General features: G+C 41.1%; 2 protein-coding genes across 2 annotated transcripts in view; one reads left to right on the top strand and one right to left on the bottom strand.

Moving 5' to 3' along the window:
• The window catches only part of LOC134463959 (uncharacterized), a 32,431-nt gene extending 9,906 nt beyond the window's left edge, over positions 1-22,525 (bottom strand). The window contains exons 1-5 of the mRNA XM_063217347.1: positions 22,460-22,525; positions 22,142-22,321; positions 21,414-21,484; positions 21,111-21,168; positions 20,269-20,339 (exon numbers count right to left, since the gene is read on the bottom strand). Of these exons, the coding sequence (XP_063073417.1) occupies positions 20,269-20,339; positions 21,111-21,168; positions 21,414-21,484; positions 22,142-22,291 (350 nt within the window). The 5' untranslated portion in view covers positions 22,292-22,321; positions 22,460-22,525. The remainder of the gene's footprint in view (positions 1-20,268; positions 20,340-21,110; positions 21,169-21,413; positions 21,485-22,141; positions 22,322-22,459) is intronic.
• On the top strand, positions 12,185-14,607 carry LOC134464756 (hemagglutinin/amebocyte aggregation factor-like). Its single transcript, XM_063218102.1, has 5 exons — positions 12,185-12,206; positions 13,468-13,567; positions 13,650-13,838; positions 14,068-14,220; positions 14,366-14,607. Exons 1-5 carry the CDS (start codon positions 12,185-12,187, stop codon positions 14,403-14,405), a joined length of 504 nt encoding a protein of 167 aa, XP_063074172.1. The 3' UTR covers positions 14,406-14,607.
• Positions 22,526-25,076: the final 2,551 nt, after the last annotated feature.

Genomic DNA, 25,076 nt, shown 5'->3' on the forward strand with positions numbered 1-25,076 from the left:
CTTTGTTGTTTTATCTTATTTGGATGTTTACTAAATTTCACTGATCCCCGTCCCAACTCTTTTGAGACGTGTTGGATTTATCAAATTAGAAATGAGTACATATGTCCCCCAAAACAATATTTTTTCTCGGTTTTAACACTTAATATGTTGTCTTTTCACTATTCTCCATCTAATGAATAGATTGAATGTTTTGAAAATGATAGCATTTTGATTTTATTCACTGTTTACCAAACGTCCCAACTTCATCGGAGTTGGGGTTTGTAGGTCAACTTCAAATGGCGTTTTCTCAGCTTTTTGGCTAGAAAGCAGCATTTTGGCGAATTCCACTTATTTTCAACAGATGATTATGAAAGAATGGAAAGGGGTAGAGAGACACCGTTTTTTTCTGATGACAGATGAGCGTCTAATCTGTGTTTTGATAGGTATGGTGTTGACATAGACACAGAACTCAATTTTCTGTGAGCCTCCAAAAAACACCCAAAATGCTGAAAAATCTCTGGCACTCTGGGTTACTCTTTCATGAAAATGGCTGGCAGCCAATGAGTTAAAGATTTTGTGTCCTGCATATGCATGAATGTATATAGTATTTACGTAAAACATTTGGTTACAAAACTAAACCTTTAACGGGAATAAGTTTCCACAAAAGTTTTGAGTTCATGGAACATGTTGGGGTTTACGGTGTGCAAGTATGACAACACAGTTCCTTCCATTCCCCTGTATTTTTCATCTGTGTTTATATGAGGGGACATTTGTTACAAACAAGCGGTAATGGGACAACACACTAGCAGTTGAAGGTGAAGATTGTGCACATCCCAGGAAAAGGTGCAGGACAAAGGCCGACTGTAGTTTCAAAGATAGAGGTCCGCACACTTAAAATCCTTTTTGTTTTCTTTTATTATTTCATGGCTGGATTACGTTTCGACTTCACAGTCACAATCAGATTCCAGATGAAGACTGTGACGTCGAAACGTAATCCAGCCATGAAATAATAAAAGAAAACAAAAAGGATTTTAATTGTGCAGACCTCTCACTTCTATATTCCATTTATCCATTCATTCCATATATTTTACAAAATGGGAAAGAAAAATGTTGCAGCTAGTTTAAAGTAAAATGTACCAAATGCCACAGTGACAGACTTATCATATTTATCTTCATTACAGTCATATCATTCACATACACACACACACACACACACACACACACACACACACACACACACACACACACACACACACACACACACACACAGACACAGACACACACACACACCTGTTTGGCTTGTGTTAGAGAGTTGTCTTTCTCCTCCAGTTGTTTCTGTAATTCATCCACCTGGAGCTTCAGCTGCTGGTTTGACTCCGTCTGCGGATATAAGCTTCTTCCATTCTCAGCCGCCCTCTTTTCCAGACGATGGATTAACATGCACAGAGTTGTGTTCCTCTGGACCTCATTCTGATTGAAACAAACACACACATATGCGCGCGCGCACACACACACACACACACACAGTTGCTTGTTACAAAGCACAACCAGTAAAAAACTAAAAGTAAAAGGTGTGTATATTACCTTGCCAATTATTAAGCGGGCTTGCGGAGCAAGGACCATGCAGAGCATGGCCCTTGCAGAGCAAGGCCCGTTTATAGTAATCTCTAAGTCCTGTTTTATTAAGCGGGCTTGCGGAGCAAGGACCATGCAGAGCATGGCTCTTGCAGAGCAAGGCCCGATTATAGTAATCTCTAAGTCCTGTTTCTTATTTATTGGTCTTGTGCAGGGCAGCAGTAAAATAGAAAATGGATCTCCTCCTAGGCCTTTCGAGATAGAGACACCGTTCAAACACTAAAACGACCGGCTCGGCTTGGAGATCGCGTATAGTTATAGGCTTCTCCGTGTCTCTTGTCGATTTCCGTTTTTGGCGATTTTGTTAAAGCCTGGGTCCCCATTGGAAACAGTGGTGGAACCTCCATGAACCAAGGTTCCGCCACTCTAGAGATTAGAGTGTAGGAGGCTTTTTCGGTCATAAAACATCAACACTTTCACCTAGAAGTTTAGTTGACGCGTTGTTAGCGAGCTCTATGGGATGTCTCCAAATTGTCAAAGTTTCATCTCCCAAATCCCAATACTTTTTAAATGGCAGGTTTGTAAAAAAAACAGGCCTGGCTCTATGGAGAATCCCAGTCTTTCGAAAAGGGCATTTTTCAAGAGATCAGCGCATGTCCCACACGGAGGTCCATTTGTGCCTGAAAAATTTAACCTATAAACTTCATTCAAAGACTGTTAGAGAGATCACAAGCATGACTCCGATCTGTGAAAAGGACACGTGCCAACTCCTTTTAGTTTTTTTACAACGATGTTGTAAAGACAAAAAACTCATTCTCATTTTCTCCCCAGTTTAGAGCTCAATACTAACTGTCTTTCAGTCAATCACAACAGGTGCAGCCAATGAAGTGTTCCATTTCAACTGTCACTGTCTCAAGATTCTATTCTTAACGAGCAGGTGCGAGCAAGCATTCTAGAAGTCTATTGTTCAGCTCTGCAATGCAATGTAATATAGTCTTGCTGGACTATGCATGACAATTAGCTGCTTGGCTTAGTGGTAATGCATGCCGCTGCATTAGAGATATGGAGGTTGAGGGTTCGAAACCCATCCGAAGCCATGTTGATTTTCTAAATTATATCATATGCAGCGTTCCTTGGCCGACTTAAAATGCCATGTATATCATTTAGTATGGACGGCAAATGTGCTGAATTACAGATATTGAGGTTGGGGGTTCGAAACCCAGTCAAAGCCATGCTGATTTTCAAAATTACATCATATGCAGTGTTCCTTGGCCAACTTAAAATGCCATGTATGTCATTTAGTATGCATGGCAAATGTGCTGGATTACAGATATGGAGGTTGGGGGTTCGAATCCCAGTCAAAGCCATGTTGACTTTCAAAATTATATCATATGCAGTGTTCCTTGGCCAACTTAAAATGCCATGTATGTCATTTAGTATGAATGGCAAATGTGCTGAATTAGGGATATGGGGGTTGGAGGTTCGAACCCCAGTCGAAGCCATGTTGATTTTCAAAATGATATCATATGCAGTGTTCCTTAGCCAACTTCAAATATCATGTATTGTATGTCATTTAATATCAATGGCAAAGGGGTTGGATTACAGATATGGAGGTTGTGAGTTCTAATCCCGCTCGAAGCCATGTTGATTTTCTAAATTATATCATATGCAGCGTTCCTTGGCCGACTTAAAATGCCATGTATATCATTTAGTATGGATGGCAAATGTGCTGAATTACAGATATTGAGGTTGGGGGTTCGAAACCCAGTCAAAGCCATGTTGATTTTCAAAATTATATCATATGCAGTGTTCCTTGACCAACCTAAAATGCCATGTATGTCATTTAGTATGCATGGCAAATGTGCTGGATTACAGATATGGAAGTTGGGGGTTCGAATCCCAGTCAAAGCCATGTTGATTTTCAAAATTATATCATATGCAGTGTTCCTTGGCCAACTTAAAATGCCATGTATGTCATTTAGTATGAATGGCAAATGTGCTGAATTAGGGATATGGGGGTTGGAGGTTCGAACCCCAGTCGAAGCCATGCTGATTTTCAAAATGATATCATATGCAGTGTTCCTTAGCCAACTTCAAATATCATGTATCGTATGTCATTTAATATCAATGGCAAAGGGGTTGGATTACAGATATGGAGGTTGTGAGTTCTAATCCCGCTCGAAGCCATGTTGATTTTCAAAATTATATCATATGCAGTGTTCCTTAGCCAACTTAAAATACCATGTATGTCATTTAGTATATCCCCAAAACGCAGAGCTACAACACTTTCAAGATGGCTGAATCCAAGATGGCTGAATTGTTTGGCCCATAACTTCTGACTGGGTGGATGGAGTTTTTCCAAGATTTCTTTTAGCTTTGTTTTCTCAATAGTACTTTGTTTCATCTCTGCCCCAAAAGGCAAGCCCGCTTCCAGCATTTTCTGTGAGAATGCATTTCTAGTTATTATCGTTCTTGTGCAGGGGGACAGTAAAAATAGAAAATGGATCTCCTCCTAGGCCTTTCGAGATAGAGACACCGTTCAAACACTAAAACGACCGGCTCGGCTTGGAGATCGCGTATAGTGATAGGCTTCTCCGTGTCTCTTGTCGTTTTCCCGTTTTTGGCGATTTTGTTAAAGCCTGGGTCCCCATTGGAAACAGTGGTGGAACCTCCATGAACCAAGGTTCCGCCACTCTAGAGATTAGAGTGTAGGAGGCTTTTTCGGTCATAAAACATCAACACTTTCACTTAGAAGTTTAGTTGACGCGTTGTTAGCGAGCTCTATGGGATGTCTCCAAATTGTCAAAGATTCATCTCCCAAATCCCAATACTTTTTAAATGGCAGGTTTGTAAAAAAAACAGGCCTGGCTCTATGGAGAATCCCAGTCTTTCGAAAAGGGCATTTTTCAAGAGATCAGCGCATGTCCCACACGGAGGTCCATTTGTGCCTGAAAAATTTAACCTATAAACTTCATTCAAAGACTGTTAGAGAGATCACAAGCATGACTCCGATCTGTGAAAAGGACATGTGCCAACTCCTTTTAGTTTTTTTACAACGATGTTGTAAAGACAAAAAACTCATTCTCATTTTCTCCCCAGTTTAGAGCTCAATACTAACTGTCTTTCAGTCAATCACAACAGGTGCAGCCAGTGAAGGATTCCATTTCAACTGTCACTGTCTCAAGATTCCATTCTTAACGAGCAGGTGCGAGCAAGCATTCTAGAAGTCTATTGTTCAGCTCTGCAATGCAATGTAATATAGTCTTGCTGGACTATGCATGACAATTAGCTGCTTGGCTTAGTGGTAATGCATGCCGCTGCATTAGAGATATGAAGGTTGAGGGTTCGAAACCCACCCGAAGCCATGTTGATTTTCTAAATTATATCATATGCAGCGTTCCTTGGCCGACTTAAAATGCCATGTATATCATTTAGTATGGATGGCAAATGTGATGAATTACAGATATTGAGGTTGGGGGTTCGAAACCCAGTCAAAGCCATGTTGATTTTCAAAATTACATCATATGCAGTGTTCCTTGGCCAACTTAAAATGCCATGTATGCCATTTAGTATGCATGGCAAATGTGCTGGATTACAGATATGGAGGTTGGGGGTTCGAATCCCAGTCAAAGCCATGTTGACTTTCAAAATTATATCATATGCAGTGTTCCTTGGCCAACTTAAAATGCCATGTATGTCATTTAGTATGAATGGCAAATGTGCTGAATTAGGGATATGGGGGTTGGAGGTTCGAACCCCAGTCGAAGCCATGTTGATTTTCAAAATGATATCATATACAGTGTTCCTTAGCCAACTTCAAATATCATGTATTGTATGTCATTTAATATCAATGACAAAGGGGTTGGATTACAGATATGGAGGTTGTGAGTTCTAATCCCGCTCGAAGCCATGTTGATTTTCAAAATTATATCATATGCAGTGTTCCTTAGCCAACTTAAAATACCATGTATGTCATTTAGTATATCCCCAAAACGCAGAGCTACAACACTTTCAAGATGGCTGAATCCAAGATGGCTGAATTGTTTGGCCCATAACTTCTGACTGGGTGGATGGAGTTTTTCCAAGATTTCTTTTAGCTTTGTTTTCTTAATAGTACTTTGTTTCATCTCTGCCCCAAAAGGCAAGCCCGCTTCCAGCATTTTCTCTGAAAATGCATTTCTATTTCATTTCTGATTACTAAAGTGTTTCCTACCTGCAATGCTTCTGTGATGAATTGGCTGGCCTTCTCAAGGTCACTGCAGGCTTGTTTGTGACTTGCAGCAACATGGTGGGAAATAGCATTTATCTACAAGCAAATGCATAGGGGAGACTGGGGTTGGTTGTTTACATTTAGCCTACTCGTTTACTTACATGTAATTCAACGAAAACGCAGGGAAACAATTTCCATACAGGGTCCGTGTATATTTTGGTAATTGGATTTTCCCTTTATGAAGGGAATTCAAAAAACGAAAAACGACTGGTTTGTTTGATTTTCGTTTCCAAACCTAAAACGAACAACTGAATTACGCAGCATTTTTCTTTCATTTTCTTCTTTTAATTACATTTTAAAAAATGAAATTCAAAGTCAGCACAAACGGAAAAACGACCAAAAACAAGTATTATTCATTTTCTCGCAGCCGGAAGTCAGACAGGTAAGGGTAAAGACTTTCTCGTCTCCAATTGGCTACAACGTCTACAGTAAGAAGTATAAGTCAGTGCTCCCTTCTGATTGGCTTTCATTTGACAGCCAGAACGTCAACTCGCGCTCAAGGTGGGATGGTAGGATAAAATACTTTTATATAAATGCCGTGCCGTAGCGTAGCCCAGGGGCGCCGCCAATTTTTGGCCATGTGAAAGATTCTAATTTTGCGGCACCAACCCACACACACACACACACACCCCCTACATTTTTTGTTTACAATTTCTATCACGATATGAATAAAGTCACTATTAATTATTTCATTTAGGCCCTATCTATTCTTTTTTTCGGGGGAGGGGGGCAGGAAAGGCATGAAGCCAGAAAACACTAGGTGTCCCTAAGAAAATAGGCTACTGGTGTCCCTTTGTTCCCCTCAAAATGTTTAATTCCAAAATAGTACATTAACCATGTATTTTAACAGATAACAAATGCAATCACTGCAAACTGTCACAGGGCTCAGAGATGAAGAACACGTGTGCACATACTCATGGAGCCATACTATATTGTTACGCATACTATTACGCATGGTTAACAACCCCATTTAATCAGCATATAAATGCTGCGAATTCTCGGAAACACGTCTTATAGCCTACCGACATCTAACACTTCCACAATGGATGGTGGTTGCAGTCCTGCGTGTAGTGGCCTTTTAAGTACTTGTTCTCCGTTAATTTGCTTGAGTAGGCTATTCTCTCAAATTCAGCATCAGCGTTACTTTTAAATGTAGCAAACGTTTCTTGAGGGGGCCGATCATGTGAATACAGTCAGTCACTGACAGAGATGGGGATAAGACTTTTGGTTGCAAATCACTTGCACCAAGGAGCTAACAAAACGGAAGTCTTAAGTGACAAAACAATTTAATGGACTTTGTTGAAAGAAACCGGGCACATGTGAAAGTGATCATTGATATTTTACTGTTCTGTGCAAGTACATTGCACTACGTGGTCACACTGAGGGCGCAGACAGCATTACGGAATTTTTTGGAGATGTTCAAACTTGTGAGAAGGTGAAGTTTCCATCCCTCTTCTCACTGGCTGATTTAGCCTATTTTAAAAACTCACGAATGGTTTATAAGTGAACATTTTCAGTTTTCTTAAATGTTGGGACTTTGATGAGCGAAAGCGCACACGCACGCACTGGTAGGCTACGCGCACACCTGAGCTCGCAATGGAACACTTTCTCCGAACATTGTCATGGCCATGGGCGGAGGCGCCGCCAATGGCAAGCATATTAGTGGGTGTATTTAAGCCGTAGTCAAGTCGTTGATGTGAGCGATTTTTATTGAGAAGTGGTAACCTGTAGGAGGTGGCTTCGCGTAAAACTGCTGCATATCATTGTAAGCAGAGAAGCGTGTTGTAGTTTGATGCTGCTGAACTTAGAAGAAGTGAATGGTTTCGTTTTCTGTTGCCAGTGATATGTCCTGTCCGTTTTATGATGCCAACGTGTAGGGGCGTACATTTATTTTCTGATGGCTTTGGTGAAGGTAAATTAAAGGCATAAATATTTTTGATATACTTCCGACTTAGTGCCTGCTCCTCTCCATTCCGCTCGTTACGCACGTCCTTGACAAGACGTTGCAAGCGCTTCCCCACAAAACTAATTGTGATTATGAGCATGATAAAAAGTGAGTGCAACAAAGGGGAGTGCAACACAATATCAAATGCTTTGGTGGAAGTAGGCTACACCTGTTTTACATAACCCCTCGCCGTACCTCCAGTGGTGGCACACTGTCATTGAAAAGTTAGGTACCATAGTACTACAATATTATGACAACGCATGGATAGTTGCCTACTGCACTACGGTCATTGTTCTAGCAAATGTATAACACAGTGTCTTAACGGGTTAATAAAACCCAACTTCTTTCAGTTAATAGAAAAGTGAGGTCTTTTCTTCTGCAATGTATAACAATCTCAGATCCCAAAGCGAAACTTATCCACATAGGAGTGTCATGGAAGACAGCTTCACTTTATTTTAGCCAGCGCGAGGACAGGATTCAGTGACCGAGTGAATTAAAATGGTCTGAAGCCTGCCTACTTCGTTGACATTATCGCTCAATTTTTCATAGGCATAGACTTTCATAGTTTGAACTCTGCCACTTTTGCAATTACGCGGTTGTTTACGATGTTTTCTTCTCACTCAATGCACTTGCTAAAAGTGATAAAGCCAACCAGGCATCTTCTGGTACGACATAGAGTTCTTCAGCGGAAGCGGAAGCATGTAGTAGATTGTAGTCTTTCATGTTAGCATTTAAGGACGTCCTGGTTCCTATCGGCTTCCGGCCTCCATTGGGAATGAATAGGGGTAAATTTCAAATAAGCTCCGAGTGCAAGCACGCGCTTAGCGAACCCCCGTAAACTGTCGAGGGTGTTAAAAATAGGCTGTAGGTATGACATGGTTGATCATTTTGTGTCAAACTTCGACATAAATACGATGTTGCGTCCATATGCTAAACCCGGAAGCTTTTGGCGACTACAGAAACGGCGCCAGTATCTAACGGCATGTACGTGCGGAAGGTTGTACCCATGGCAACCAAAGGAAAGTATGTAGTTCGGAAGTTTTAATGATCAGAAAGGGGTTAGCAATATTGAATTATAATCGTCATGATTTAACATGTGAATACACCAACATGATGATACGATCCGTTCCACTAATGAGAAAGGGATGCGGGGACACGCTAATGTTCGTTGTTGCCGTGCAACTTATATTTTTGCCAAACCTGAATCTCTATGGCGTTTTGCAATGTAAAAAATCGCCATGGAACCGGTAGTCCAAACGCCGCATACAAGTTGACGTCAACGCTGAAGAGCTCTATTTTGGCTACTGTAAAACTCTGTCAGTCGTGCGCACTGTCAAATGAAAGCCAATCAGAAGGGAGCCGTTATAGCCAATCGAAGGCGACTTCCGGCTGCGAGAATATGAATAATGCTTGTTTTTGGTCCGTTTTTCCGTTTGAGTTGACTTTGAATTTCATTTTTTAAAGTGTAATTAAAAAATGAAAATGAAAGAAAAATGCGGCGTAATTCAATTTTTGGTTTTGGGTTTCGAAACGAAAATCAAACAAACCAGTCGTTTTTCGTTTTTTGAATTCCCATTCATAAGGGAAAATCCAATTACCAAAATATACACGGACCCATACAGATTCAATGTGTCCCAATGTTTGTTTTTGTCTTCGAAGGATGGGTGTAAAAAAGGCACCTTGCACAACTGTGACAACCAACACAATTGTCATTATTACCATTACAGGGAGTCCCTCACATACTACAGAGAATAATTTATCTCCACTCACCTCAAAGTCCATTGGTGCAAGGAATGTGTCTTGGGCTGGGACTTCAAGACATCGGTTCATGGCGCTAAAATGATGTTTATGTTAGACCTACAGGTTGAATACCTTGGAAATTGGGCTACCTGAAAATAGCATTACCCTATCGTGTGGCAACAGGGTGCCGTTTCCATTTTCTGTTGGCAACACATTTTAGCCCGTTAGCTCAATTACTGCACACAATTTCATTTCATCCCAGCACGTGGACAGTGACATTGGACCAGACCGAACATGACAGATTTCACCCACCTCAGCCTGCAGAGTTAATTGCTGGGTCTGGAGACACGAAACTTCAAGGAACATTGAACATAAACAGGGTTTATCAAAACGATATCACGCAGTGAGTTTAACGGGGGGAAACCCACTGGGAAGTTTGTAATTGTTGTACAGTAGTCCTAGCTGTTTTTGCGGGGCAGTGCAGAACTTAGGCTTGCTTGTAAAATTTCCTCTTGGATCTGCGAGTTTCCTTTTTGAATGCACACACGCGCTGCTCCGGCATTTAGTTTCCCAGTTTTTGGCGCCTCCCTCTGGAACTTCCAGGGACCTCTCCACTCCGAATGAATAATAATAATACATTATTATTATTATTATTATTATTATTATTATTATTATTATTATTATTGTATTATATTATTAATAATAATAAATTATTATTATTATTACCACTTCAGTTCAGTAAACTGAAGTGATTAATTATTAATCCTTTATTATATCCCATTGGGGTACGGCCTAGGCTATAGCAGATTCATCACGTCGCGTAGGTCAGTGGTTCCCAAACTTTTTCAGCAGGGACCCCTTTTGCACTAAAGATTTTTTTGTATTTTTTATTTTTTTGCCACCCCCGTTGAAAAACACATGCAACAATGTAAGCTGCCAGTCAAGGTCTCGTGCACAACAGTGATGCTGCTGAACCAGATCTGGGTTCTTACAGGAACTGGAAACGTGTTGGTAGTGAACGATGTTGTGGAATGAACTTAATCCTTCAAGAAAGGGAAAGGGAGTTATTTACTGCATCATTACAAATTGTGGTAATTAGTTTCTCAGAAAAAAAACGTTGCTGTTGGTGAGTTCTGTTACCCGACTGCTTTGTGGCCTTTGCATTTGCATTTCAGGTGCCCAATTGCACGCACGCACGCACGCACGCACGCACGCACGCACGCACACACACACACACACACACACACACACACACACACACACACACACACACACACACACACACACACACAGAAAAGCATACCTCTCAACCAACTGTGTCTCAGCTCTTTTCCGGTAACTCATTATAAATTCAGGAATGCTGCCTCACTCAAAAAATATTACAGATAAACCTCATTGATTGTATTTTGCAGTTGACAAGAATCACTCAGCCAGGGATAGCTTACACAGGCTTTGAAAGTGATCAACTGGCCTGTTGTGGGCCCTGCATGGGAGTAATCTGTGGAATGGTGTTTTCTTCTGCATGTGAATGACTTAAATTTTGTCTATTCTTGTCACTGTTCTCCTCACTGCTGAGAAGGGGTGTGCACGATAGGCAGGCAACATTTGACACTAAATAAAAATAACATTTAAAAAAAATTAAGGTCAGGTGAGGTCAGAACCACCACAAATGGCAGATAATCCAATAATAATAATTCCAAAAATAGTAGTATTCTTTTCACTGAGTGGCATAAAAGACAAACAGCAATTTTTTGTTAAATGTAACTAAATTGTCCAGGTCCTGTATCATGTTCCAGTCCAGTAATTGTGACAAGGCCATGGCTGACTGCTCTGTAGTGTACAAAGGAGACTGGAGGCCAATGGGGACAAATCAGCACCATGGACTGAGGCATGCCGGGGCGGTTAAGTGGGGAACTGAGTCACTGGGCAAAAAATCCTCAACTTAAAAAAGCTAATGTCAGTGGTTACGTGTAGGTTCCATTACTGTACAAATGGATACAATTCATATCTGTAACTCTTATTTCTCATTCTCTCATTCCTGTCAAAGCAAGGGCTGGACACGGGTCTGTATCAATAATGGGGAAACCTTCCCCAGCCCTGCAAAATGATCATCCAGAAGTAAACAAGCATTCTGTTATTATCTTTGACACTTGCAGGCTTTAGTGCTGTGCTGTGCTGGCACTTCTGATCTGTATCAGTCATTTCCTGAGCAGTAATTAGCCCATCAGTCATCAGCCTGTAGTAGCAGTGGTACAACCTACTGACATGATTTCACTCAAGCAGAAACTGGTTTATCTCTTACTGCCACAGGTTCATCTCTTATGGGAAATGGGCCCTTTGCCAGCTCTTGAGATTACCAGAATGAATTTAATATATCCGTATTTTGAATTCAGTAACATTAATTGCTGTACAAAAGTACTATCACTGAGATATCACATCTGACAAGCCATTCTTAAGATATACAGTACAAGTGATTAAATGTAAATTCCCTTTCTTCTAGTCATGCTACTGACTGGAAAAAAACCCTCCTCTGTTTTTTTTGGAAGGGGTGCATGTGAGCAACCATGTTTATCATGTCAACAGGACAGCTGTCAGAGCAGCAGAGTGGGGACAAAGACACACATGCATTTTGTATAAAGGAATGTGCGTTATATAAGGGGTTCCCAAACTTAAGCATGCCAAGGCCCTCTGATACAGGTTGTGCCACGTTATTTTTTCTGTGCAACCAGTTTCACAACTCGTTGAAGTTGGTGCATTTCGTAACCCATTCAAGTACTACAGAAAAGATAATACATATATAACATAGTAAGGAAGAAAATTATTCTATTGGGATTGTTTGGCTTATTCTTGGTTCATTTTGGCTACTTAGTTATTCAATTGATTAAATTATTGATTTTATTTCATTATATTTTCCTGCCTACTTGCCGCGGCCCCTCTAGCACCCCCTCATGGCCCCCGGCCCCCACTTTGAAAACCACTGTGTTATATTTCAGTTCATACTGTATAATTATGGGATGCCCTGGCATTTGGGATGTAAGACAATCTGGCTTTGCTGTGATGTGTGTTTACTGTACACTCTCTCCTGTGTGGTTATGTTTGCCTGCTTGTTTTGTCAGTCTATTGGTTTTGCAATTAGGTGATGTCTTGTCATGCAGGTCAATTTCATGAATATTACCTGAGCCTCACTCTCTGCCAAACACTACCTAAACATGACCCAAATCATTCCTCCTCTCACATCCTTGGCCTTTTTGAGGCCCTGCCCATGCACTATCTACACAGTATAGATTTATGACCGTTCATTTAATAGGCTACCTCTTATCAGTTGCATCTTGAAGCAATACCATATTTTCATTACCCTTGTCACCCAACAGGGTGGAGAGGTTACCCAACAGCGGTGGAATCGTCTCTCTCATAGAGGAAAACAGGGAGAAGGTTCAATCCTCCATGAAATTTCACGACATGGAAAGTGGCAACCTGAACTGAGAGGGGCCAGTGACCTTTGACTAACAAGATTGCAAACATTATTTCAAAGTTGAGAAATGTTTAGCTGTCTATTGCATGATATTGTTTAGAATTGTAGCTTTGCTTTAGACTCAAGTTTAGAGTGTCAGAATAAAAACACTTTTACAACATATTTGTGGTTTGAACATTGCAGCCGAGTAGGCCATGGCAGGTTCTGGCCTCTGAATGACAAAAGACCAACAAAGGTCGGCGTCTGCGCCTGAACTTAATACTCGTGTATTGCTTGGTGCGTGCACTCCCAAAAAGTAGTAATCACTCAAGATAATGGAAAAAATGAGGCGCACACAAGACTTGTGTGAAAAAGTGTATTGAAGCCGAAAATAAACAACAGAAGTCTAAGGTTAACTGGAGAAACAGACGTTTCGGAGCTAGCCCATTCTACATGTTATCAAAAAGAGCTTTTATGGGAATTCAAGTCCTAATGCAATCATTTCAGATGGATCATCGGCCAAGAGAACTAAGAGACATGTAAACTCCTTCAATGGGTACTTCTACGCTGTCTGTCCATCCGGTCAAACCATCTCTAGGATTTCCAGGTTAGTGATGAACTCTTTTCAGGCTTTTAAACTTTCAATGTTTGTCAATAATGTGGCCTATTCTCACTTTCTCCCACTCCAGTTACCACAGTAATGCCTATGAGGATCGTCGGTTCAGCTTCAGCTGCAAATCCACATTCAGCTCCACCCCCACGTGCACTGGTAGTGGTTATGTGAACAGCTTTAATGGCGTTCTCTCCTACACCTGCCCTTCCAACTACGTCATGTCAGGAGTAGCCAGCTATCACAACAACTACTACCAGGACCGCAGGTAACCTCAATCATATACCGTCAGTGAATACAATCAACTTCATTGGATTTCATTTCAAAACATTTCTCTTTCTCGAATACAGTTGTAATCAATGACTACACCTATTGTTTCATGCTCCTGAAAAGTAACTGAGGGTGATCAAGAAGCTGAAAAGTCTGCATACTTCAGAACAGGATAAGTATTATACTGGTTCCTCTGATGTAATGACTTGTCCTCCATTTTGTGTCAGGTTCTACATCAGGTGTTGCAGAGCCCCTGGCCATTACCACCACAGCTGCCGTTGGACCCCCTGGGTGAACTACTATGAGGAGTACTTCAACTGGTATGTGCCCAACTACAACTACCTGGCCGGAGTCTACTCCATCCACCACAACTCTCCCCAGTAAGTGTCCCATACTCTTCCTTGATGACATTTTATAGTTCTATAAAACCATATTCAACAAGTGCTACCAGGTATTGATAGAAATGCATAACAAATGCATGTCTCTCTTCTAATTTTCTCTCTTATGTCCTTCACCTCATTATAGGGATCGCCGCTTCAGGTTCCTCTACTGTGCAAAATACTGACCGCAACCATCACAAGAAAGCCCTGCAAGATCCTGAAAACAATGTTTCTGAAAGGGGCCTTTGTGTCCTGACTCGTGATACTGTGTTATCGGTCCTTTGCATGTCCAACTTTATTTTTTAATATAGGCCTGCTGTGTATCTCTACTGTAGGAATTGTAGTTTTTAATATTCGTGATTCCTACCCAATGATCATACCATGGATGACAACCTGAAAAAGAATGTTTAAATAAGTTTAATATGTTTTTGCTTCAATACATTTCTCTAAACATAAAGCTGACTGCTTACATCTGTACTCTTTATGAACAAACAATTTACCTGTACAAGAGAGAATCTACACATGGGAAAATATTAATTTTTTAGCATTATTCCAATAATAGTTTTGAAAATGAAGAGTTTCAGTTCCACCAACAGCAGGTGTCCCCTGGACATTCACCAGATGGAGTACAGTACAGTACACGTTATAGGTGTCAATTATCAACACTGAACAACATTATTAACACTGAATAACATTATTAACATTTTAACTATGAAAAATAAAGTAAACCGTCTGCTTGTATTGCTGTGCTCAGGGGTGGGGGTGCTGTTCAATACCCGTTGGAGGAAAGACAGAGATATTGGGGGAGTCTAGCCTATATGTTTAGCCATGTTTATCACTTTATCAACATGTTTAATCACCCACCCCCATTCTCCATATCTTGCTCTGCCTTTCCTCAATGGCCATGTGTGTGCCTGTGTTATATCTATGAGAAGGTTCCAGAGCATCGTAGAAACACTCAATACACTTCACCAGAGGGAGCCCATAGACCAGGCAGAGTGCAAGTGCACGTCTGTGTGTACTGTATGTGTCTGTGTGTGAGTCTCTCTGTGTGTACTGTATCTGTTCTACTGTATGTATATCTGTTTGCATGTGTCTGTCTGTGTGGACTGTGTGAACTGTTTGCATGTGTCTGTGTGTACTATATACTGTGTCTATTTGCATGTCTGCATCTGTGTGTACTGTTCATGTACTGTATGCGTCTGTTTGCATGTGTGGGTGTTGTGTACCAGATCAGTGGCATCAATACTAGGGTTGCCACCTGTCCCGTTGTTCCCTGATTGTCACGGTTGTTAATGGTTTATCCAGGGTAAAAACAAGAGCTTTCTTGGACACTGAATGAAGGGAGCTTAAGTTGGTGTCGTTGAAGAGCTTCTGGGAGAGGAAGTCTTCTTATGCTGTTTGCAGTGGTAGGGCTTCTCTTTGGTGTGTGTAAGCTGGTGTAGTTTAAGTGAGCTTACGTGCCGAAAACGCCTCTTACACTGTTTGCACTGATGGGGCATCTCTCCTGTATGAATGAGCAGGTGTTCTTTGAGATGTGATGCCAGCAGAAACCTTTTCCTGCACTGTTTACATTGATGGGTTTTCTCTCCTGTGTGAATGAGCTGATGTCGTTTTAGACTCCCCGCCAGGGTAAAACATTTGCCACACTGTTTACATTGATGGGTTTTCTCTCCTGTGTGAATGAGTTGGTGTGTTTTGAGATGATCTGTCCGTGTAAAACATTTGCCACACTGTTTACATTGATGGGCCTTTACTCCTGTGTGTGTGAGTTGGTGTTTTTTGAGATTATCTGTCCGGGTAAAACATTTGCCACACTGTTTACATTGATGGGCTTTCTCTCCTATGTGTGTAAGTTGGTGTAGTTTGAGACTCCCCGCCTGTGTAAAACATTTGCCACACTGTCCACACTGATGGGCCTTTACTCCCGTGTGTGTAAGCTGGTGTCGTTTAAGTGATGTTGCGTACCGAAAATGCCTCTTGCACTGTTTGCACTGATGGGGCATCTCTCCTGTGTGAATGAGCTGGTGTAGTTTGAGACTCCCCGCGCGGGGAAAACATTTGCCACACTGTTTACATTGATGGGCTTTCTCTCCTGTGTGTGTAAGTTGGTGTGTTTTGAGATTACTTGCCTGGTTAAAACATTTGCCACACTGTCCACACTGATGGGCCTTTACTCCTGTGTGAATGAGCTGGTGTAGTTTTAGATAATCTGCCCGTATAAAACATTTGCCACACTGTCCACACTGATGGGCCTTCACTCCTGTGTGTGTAAGCTGGTGCCTTTTAAGATTTGCTGCTGTACTAAAACCTTTCCCACACTGTCCACACTGATTGGGCTCATCTTCGGTGTGAATGCTCTGATGCCTCTTCAAACACTTCTTTGTAATGAAAGGTTTTCCAATGACAGAGCAATGAAGTGGCTTCCCTTGATGGGTTTGCTGATGTGCTTTTAGAGTTTTCACGTTATTGAAACCAGAACAGAGATACTTCTTCAATGTGGTCTCTGGGGCTGCAGTAGATTTAGGAACAGCTGACAAAGCAGGTTGGGACCCTCCTCCTGTTCCTGCACCAAAAACACAAAACAATCATAAATCTTCATCTTAGGTATCCCTGCATATTAGCCAAGCATGCAAAAATATGCACACATATATACATACATACATACTGTGATTTTATTTTTGTGATTTTATTCACGATTCAAACTACAAATGAACTGAGAAAAACAAGTTCAATTTTACTTGAAGCATCAGAATAAAAACACAAAAGTATAAAAGGAAGATTATTAAAATCTGTTTAGATAAGTAAAAGGACCGGAAAGAAGTTGGGTTTTATTACCTTGTTGTACTGTAGTGAGTACTGAGTGAGCAAAGAAAGGAAAAGGGTCTCTATGCTGAGTAGCTACGTATCTGTGCTCTTTTAATGAAGTGTTCATGGAAGTGATATTGTGAAATGTGTTCAAGTTTAATGTTGCAACACAACTAATTAGGCAACGAATTAAAAACCAGCATTTTGAAACAAACATGTTTCCTATGTGAAACAGAATTTAGCCTTCACATTTTTTTTCACATTTCAGTGTGGCCGTCACATCATAAATAAGCTTAATGGAGTTATAGTTTGCACCTTAGTAAGTGTCTTACTTCTTTCTAGGTCAAGATTTCATGTTACATATGAAGAGCTCTTTTCCAAAACGCTATATACACCATTTTTGACTTTTTGCATTTTAATATTGGAATTGTGAATTCTTGCCATTCAAATATTTTGAGAACATACTTTAAAACCTCTATAAAAATGCATTTTTCAATGCATTTCAATGGAATGCCCAATACAAAAATGTCAATTTCCCAACATTCTATGAAATGGATATATCTCATTTTGGAAAAGAGCTCTTCATATGTAATATTATTACGATGGGGAATGTGCTGTGTCTACCAGCCGTTTTTGCTTACAAAAGAGCGATTAGTAGACAAACTAAAAGTAATACACAATATATTTAAATGGGGCTTTGCAATGTTTTCTGTTGTGGTAGATGCCTCTCTGCCTCATGTTGGCGTGTGTAGGCGCACTGCAAACATTGAAACCTGTCTATAGATGAAAGAACCAGAATAAAAACACAAAAAAGATCTTGAGTTTTTAGCGTGTGCAGAACCAGAGCATAGGTGTGTTGATCATGTTATGACAAAAGGTAACCATGGCTGTATCAAGGTGAACATTGCTACAAAATAAGAAATAAGAATCCTTCCAGGGAGAGAGTGAGTGAGTGAGAAATTTCTTACCAGTTTTGGGGTTTTCTCCATCTTTGTTATTCTGGTGGTCTTGTGTTCTTTGCTGACCTTGTGTTGCACAGCAGTCGACCACTTGCACTGATAACCTCCTGCACTTGACCAGGGACGGTGGATCTGGAAGGGACTGGCTCATCACAGAACTGAAGACTGGAGCCATGTCTGAAGCTAAACTGGCGACTGGAGCCATGTCTGAAGCTGAGCTGACGACTGGAGCCTTGTCTGAGCTGATGACTGGAGACATGTCTGAAGCTGAACTGACGACGTGAGTCATGTCTGAGCTGACGACTGGAGCCTTGTCTGAGCTGACGACTGGAGTCGTGTCTGAGCTGACGACTGGAGCCAGGTCTGATTTTTCATCTTCTTCCTAAAGCCCATCAATGGAGGACAGGACAAAGAACATTTTCAAACAGTTTCTGTAATTGATGCTTTTAATATTCTTCTTGTAATGTCAGGTCATTTCATTCAAACTATGCATTTTGTCTTTAATGGAGGACGGGGGAAAACAGAATAAGTTTATGGCATCAGCATGAGTACGTAGATCAAAGAAGTCTTGAGCTAATAGCAGTATCAGTGGATATCTAAAAACAACCATTTGTTCAAACATATATACTAAATTACATATAAAACTGACTTCATAATTTCAGTAAAAATGTCTCTCTACCTGCACCGGTTCAGATTTGATATCTGCAGATGAGGAGGAGATCTGTTCTGGGGCAGAGTTAGTTTCATCTACAGAACAAATAAAATAAAAAACCAGATCAACAACAATTAAAAGCACAAATAGTCTTGTGTGGCAGACCAGTTCAGTTAAGTACACAGGATTGTATCAAATGTGTATTAGTCAGCAGACATTTGTTTGCCACCTTGTAAAATAGTAAAATCAAATGGGAACAAAAGAAGAACTCATATATCAGTTTCTATTTAACCCAGGCCCCTGGAGTGAGTATCCATCATGACCTCTGGCTTTGACACTAAGGTGACATGACAGTCAAACACTCCCACAACCCCAGTGATGATCCAAATAGCACACCAAACTTTTCAGCAAGAAGATGGGCACTGGTGGATACAGTGTGTGTGTGTGTGTGTGTGTGTGTGTGTGTGTGTGTGTGTGTGTGTGTGTGTGTGTGTGTGTGTGTGTGTGTGTGTGTGTGTGTGTGTGACTAAAACCTCCTGTCAAGCTTAAGCATGTGTGCTGTGTGTGGACGTGTTACAACACAGACATAGGGCTGAGGTAGAGACAAAAACCCCTAGATCCATGTTTACTGTTTATTTTGATTCAGACTCTCAGACTCTTTTATCCATAGCAACTATAGCCTAGTACTGATACAAATAGAAAATATGGTTGTGAGGGTTTTAGTCATCTTTTTCATGTGTGTGTGTGTGTGTGTGTGTGTGTGTGTCATACCAGATTGGGTACACTGATATCCATCAGCAACAGCCGCATAATATTCTTCCTCTTTAATGCCAGTGTCTGCATTCTGCACCTCCTCTTTCTGCAAAACAGCAAATATTATATTGTATGACAGAGAGAGATAGAGAGAGAGAGAGAGAGAGAAAGAGAGAGGGAGGGTTAACATATCACCACATTGGGCTGGCTCTCTCCTTCCTGCAGTCCTTCAGTCACGTCCTGAATCGTCCTGCAGAAGACACAGATCGCAGAGGTCAAAGTTCAAAGTAAATTGGCAGTTAAATGTCAATGTTCAATGGGGTGCCAAAGTCACACCCTTCTACTTCTACTGATGGAGCATGGGTCACAACTCACAAAATTGTTGAAAGAAAGTGAATAGGGCGAATCCAGCTCAATCCTGATTGCGTTTCAGATGTGTCCTGGATTTCACATATGGCAACAGTGAATTTTAAATATTTGGATTGGCGTTGAAAAGTAGTTTTCGACAGGCAACAAATGTTACTTTAGTTTTTGAGCAAGAGTAGATAATAGATTAACGTGCGCCTCATGCATTTCATGTGAACTGAGGCTGAAGGCGCACAGTCGGCCCTACCACGTACCGCGGCTCAAGTGGCTGCATGTCAAACATGCAACTTCTCTTGTGTAGTGAAAATAATTAAGCTTATGTATTTTGGTATGCACACAACTCACATAAATTCTGAGGTACAGCATATGGGTGATTTAGGGGTTAAGGCAAGGTGTATCAGAAAATAGGGCGGAGACTTCAGAACCTTGTCAAGGTACTATGCTAGAGGTTTAACCATTCCTCTGTGTTTGAGTGTGTGTGTGTGTGTGTATGTGTGTGTGTGTGTGTACCTGCAATTGCTCTGATGGCTCTGCAGCAGCTCTTCCAGGTCTGCCAGTTCATTCGTCAGGACAGCAATACGCTGCATGAGACATAAGCATACTCACTCAATGTACTCGATAATGTAATCGATAAAAGCAAAACATTTTTTACTAATGGCCTGTTAATGCAGTTCCGGTGTTGTTATCTGTGTTCATGGGGAGATTTGTTACAGTTCATCAACAAGTGAATCTGAGACAGCAAACGAACAGCCCATTTCATTCACCATAGTGATGGGTAAGTCTATATTTTACAAAATTGGACAGAAAAACGTTGATGTTGGTTTGAAGTAAACTGGACCAATGAGCTGACTGCTAGAAAAGGTGGACCAACATTATATTGCACCCTATGGGTTTGGAATGGGATGGCACTTCAGTTTGCAGATGGCTGGAGCCATGTCTGAGCTAGACACAGGCAGAGGTGTCAAAAGTAAAAGTAAAAGTACATTTGTGGTGCAATTACAACACTGGCACATGGCATTACATAGCTGTTACACCATTTACTCCATTGTACCTAATGAGATAGACTGTTACTGACTGTTGTTACTGAAAAAATAGACAGGCCTACTGGTTACTCAGATAAGTTACTTGTGTTCGAAGAAACTGTGTTCATGTTTCTTACTTTTGACACCTCTGGACACAGGTACATCCAGCTGCAGCCTGCAGGATGGGAACCAATGTGTGACATCACACAATGCCAGCACCAGCCCCATATGTCATCCCATATAAATGGGAGAGAGAGAGAGAGAGAGAGAGAGAGAGAGAGAGAGAGAGAGAGAGAGAGAGAGAGAGAGAGAGAGAGAGAGTTTGCATACCATCACATTGGGCTGACTCTCTCCTTCCTGCAGTCCTTCAGTCACTTCCTGAATCGTCCTGCAGGAGACACAGATCTCAGAGGTCAAAGTTCAAAAGTTAACTGACAGTTCATGTCAATAGTTGTGTTTGCAATGAAGCAGATTTTGCTTGATCATGAGCAAAATCATCTGCTTGGTCTTCGAATGGTGGGGTTGAATGCTTAGCAAACAAGGTGCAGAAATATCTAATGTCACTTCCCAAGACATAAAAAACGCTGTTTCCTACTTGAAGCAGCGAGTGAACTTCAGTGTGTGTGTGTGTACCTGCAACTACTCTGGTGGCTCTGCATCTGCTGTTGCAGGTCAGTCAGTTCATTCGTCAGGATTGCAATACTCTGCAGAAAACAAGCAAACACACCCAGTCAATGTACATCCATCAAATCATACATAATGACTGCAAGTATGACAACACAGTTCCTTCCATTCCCCTGTATTTTTATCTGTGTTTATATGAGGGGGAAATTGTTGTTTTACAAACAGGTGATGCTGGGACAACACACTAGCAGTTGAAGGTGAAAATTGTGCACATCCCAGGAAAAGGTGCAGGACAAAGGCTGACTGTAGTTTCAAAGTGAGAGGTCCACACACTTAAAATCCTTTTTGTTTTCTTTTATTATTTCATGGCTGGATTACGTTTCGACTTCACAGTCACAATCAGATTCCAGATGAAGACTGTGACGTCGAAACCATGAAATAATAAAAGAAAACAAAAAGGATTTTAATCGTGCGGACAGCTCACTTTGAAACAACACACTAGCAGCCCATTTCTATATTCCATTTATCCATTCATTCCATATATTTTACAAAATGGGAAAGGAAAATGTTGCAGCTAGTTTAAAGTAAACTGCACCATTTTTTAGGGGCCACAGTGACAGACTTATCATATTTATCTTCATAACAGTCATATCATTCACACACACACACACACACACACACACACACACACACACACACACACACACACACACACACACACACACACACACACACACCTGTTTGGCTTGTGTTAAGGAGTTGTCCTTGTTCTCCAGTTGTTTCTGTAGTTCATCCACCTGGAGCTTCAGCTGCCGGTTTGACTCCACCTGCTCTGATAGGCTCCTTCCATTCTCAGCCGCCCTCTCTTCCAGACGATGGATTAACATGCACAGAGTTGTGTTCCTCTGGACCTCATTCTGATTGAAACAAACACACACACACACACACACACACAGTTGCTTGTTACAAAGCACAACCAGTAAAAAACTAAAAGTAAAAGGTGTGTATATTACCTTGCCAACTATTTCATTTCTGATTACTAAAGTGTTTCCTACCTGCAATGCTTCTGTGATGAATTGGCTGGCCTTCTCAAGGTCACTGCAGGCTTGTTTGTGACTTGCAGCAACATGGTGGGAAATAGCATTTATCTACAAGCAAATGCATAGGGGAGACTGGGGTTGGTTGTTTACATTTAGCCTACTCATTTACTTACATGTAATTCAACGAAAACGCAGGGAAACCATTTCCATACAGATTCAATGTGTCCCAATGTTTGTTTTTGTCTTCGAAGGATGGGTGTAAAAAAGGCACCTTGCACAACTGTGACAACCAACACAATTGTCATTATAGAGCTCTTCAGCGTTGACGTCAACTTGTATGCGGCGTTTGGACTACCGGTTCCATGGCGATTTTTTACATTGCAAAACGCCATAGAGATTCAGGTTTGGCAAAAATATAAGTTGCACGGCAACAACGAACATTAGCGTGTCCCCGCATCCCTTTCTCATTAGTGGAAGGGATCGTATCATCATGTTGGTGTATTCACATGTTAAATCATGACGATTATAATTCAATATTGCTAACCCCTTTCTGATCATTAAAACTTCCGAACTACATACTTTCCTTTGGTTGCCATGGGTACAACCTTCCGCACGTACATGCCGTTAGACACAGGCGCCGCTTCTGTAGTCACCAAAAGCTTCCGGGTTTAGCATATGGACGCAACATCGTATTTATGTCGAAGTTTGACACAAAATGATCAACCATGTCATACCTACGGCCTATTTTTAACACCCTCGACAGTTTGCGGGGGTTCGCTAAGCGCGTGCTTGCACTCGGAGCTTATTTGAAATTTACCCCTATTCATTCCCAATGGAGGCCGGAAGCCGATAGGAACCAGGACGTCCTTAAATGCTAACATGAAAGACTACAATCTACTACATGCTTCCGCTTCCGCTGAAGAACTCTATTACCATTACAGGGAGTCCCTCACATACTACAGAGAATAATTTATCTCCACTCACCTCAAAGTCCATTGGTGCAAGGAATGTGTCTTTGGCTGGGACTTCAAGACATCGGTTCAGGGCGCTAAAATGATGTTTATGTTAGACCTACAGGTTGAATACCTTGGAAATTGTGCTACCTGAAAATAGCATTACCTAGCCTATCGTGTGGCAACAGGGTGCCGTTTCCATTTGCTGTTGGCAACACATTTTAGCCCGTTAGCTCATTTCATCCCAGCACGTGGACAGTGACATTGGACCAGACCGAACATGACAGATTTCACCCACCTCAGCCTGCAGAGTTAATTGCTGGGTCTGGAGACACGGAACTTCAAGGAACATTGAACATAAACAGGGTTTATCAAAACGATATCACGCAGTGAGTTTAACGGGGGGAAACCCACTGGGAAGTTTGTAATTGTTGTACAGTTGTAGTCCTAGCTGTTTTTGAGCGGCAGTGCAGAACTTTATTAGGCTTGCTTGTAAAAATTTCCTCTTAGATCTGCGAGTTTCCTTTTTGAATGCACACACGCGCTGCTCCGGCATTTAGTTTCCCATTTTTTTGCGCCTCCCTCTGGAAACTCCAGGGACCTCTCCACTCCGAATGAATAATAATAATAATAATAATAATAATAATACATTATTATTATTATTATTATTATTATTATTATTATTATTATTATTATTATTATTATTATTGTTATTATTATTATTACTAATAAATTATATTACTATTATTATTACCACTTCAGTTCAGTAAACTGAAATGATTAATTATTAATCCTTTATTATATCCCATTGGGGTACGGCCTAGGCTATAGCAGATTCATCACGTCGCGTAGGTCAGTGGTTCCCAAACTTTTTCAGCAGGGACCCCTTTTGCACTAAATATTATTTTTTTTGCCACCCCGTTGAAAACACATGTAGCAATGTAAGCTGCTAGTCAAGGTCTCGTGCACAACAGTGAAGCTGCTGAACCAGATCTGGGTTCTTACAGGAACTGGAAATGTGTTGGCAGTGAACGATGTTGTGGAATGAACTTAATCCTTCAAGAAAGGGAAAGGGAGTTATTTACTGCATCATTACAAATTGTGGTAATTAGTTTATCAGAAAAAAACTTTGCTGTTGGTGAGTTCTATGGCCCGACTGCTTTGTGGCCTTTGCATTTGCATTTCAGGTATCCCATTGCACACACACACACACACACACACACACACACACACACACACACACACACACACACACACACACACACACACACACACACACACACAGAAAAGCATACCTCTCAACCAACTGTCTCAGCTCTTTTCCCGTAACTAATTATAAATTCAGGAATGCTGCCTCACTCAAAAAATATTACGGACAAGCCTCATTGATTATATTTTGCAGCTGACACTCAGCCAGGGATGGCTTACACAGGCTTTGAAAGTGATGTACTGGTTTGTTATGGGCCCTGTATGGGAGTAATCTGTGGAATGGTGTTTTCTTCTGCATGTGAATGACTTAAATTTTGTCTATTCTTGTCACTGTTCTCCTCACTGCTGAGAAGGGGTGTGCACGAAAGGCAGGCAACATTTGACACTAAATAAAAATAACATTTAAAAAAAATTAAGGTCAGATGAGGTCAGAACCACCACAAATGGCAGATAATCCAATAATAATAATT

Source organism: Engraulis encrasicolus, chromosome 15 (assembly GCF_034702125.1).
Source record: "Engraulis encrasicolus isolate BLACKSEA-1 chromosome 15, IST_EnEncr_1.0, whole genome shotgun sequence".
NCBI classification, from domain to species: domain Eukaryota; kingdom Metazoa; phylum Chordata; class Actinopteri; order Clupeiformes; family Engraulidae; genus Engraulis; species Engraulis encrasicolus.

What these genes read in the sequence shown, in the direction of transcription:
- LOC134464756 (XM_063218102.1), top strand. Translation starts at nt 12,185, where the DNA reads ATGCCAAGGCCCTCTGATACAG. An exon ending in ACCATCTCTAGGATTTCCAG is followed by an intron (nt 13,568 to 13,649) that starts GTTAGTGATGAA and finishes CTCCCACTCCAG; the next exon opens with TTACCACAGTAATGCCTATG. An exon ending in ATCCACCACAACTCTCCCCA is followed by an intron (nt 14,221 to 14,365) that starts GTAAGTGTCCCA and finishes ACCTCATTATAG; the next exon opens with GGATCGCCGCTTCAGGTTCC.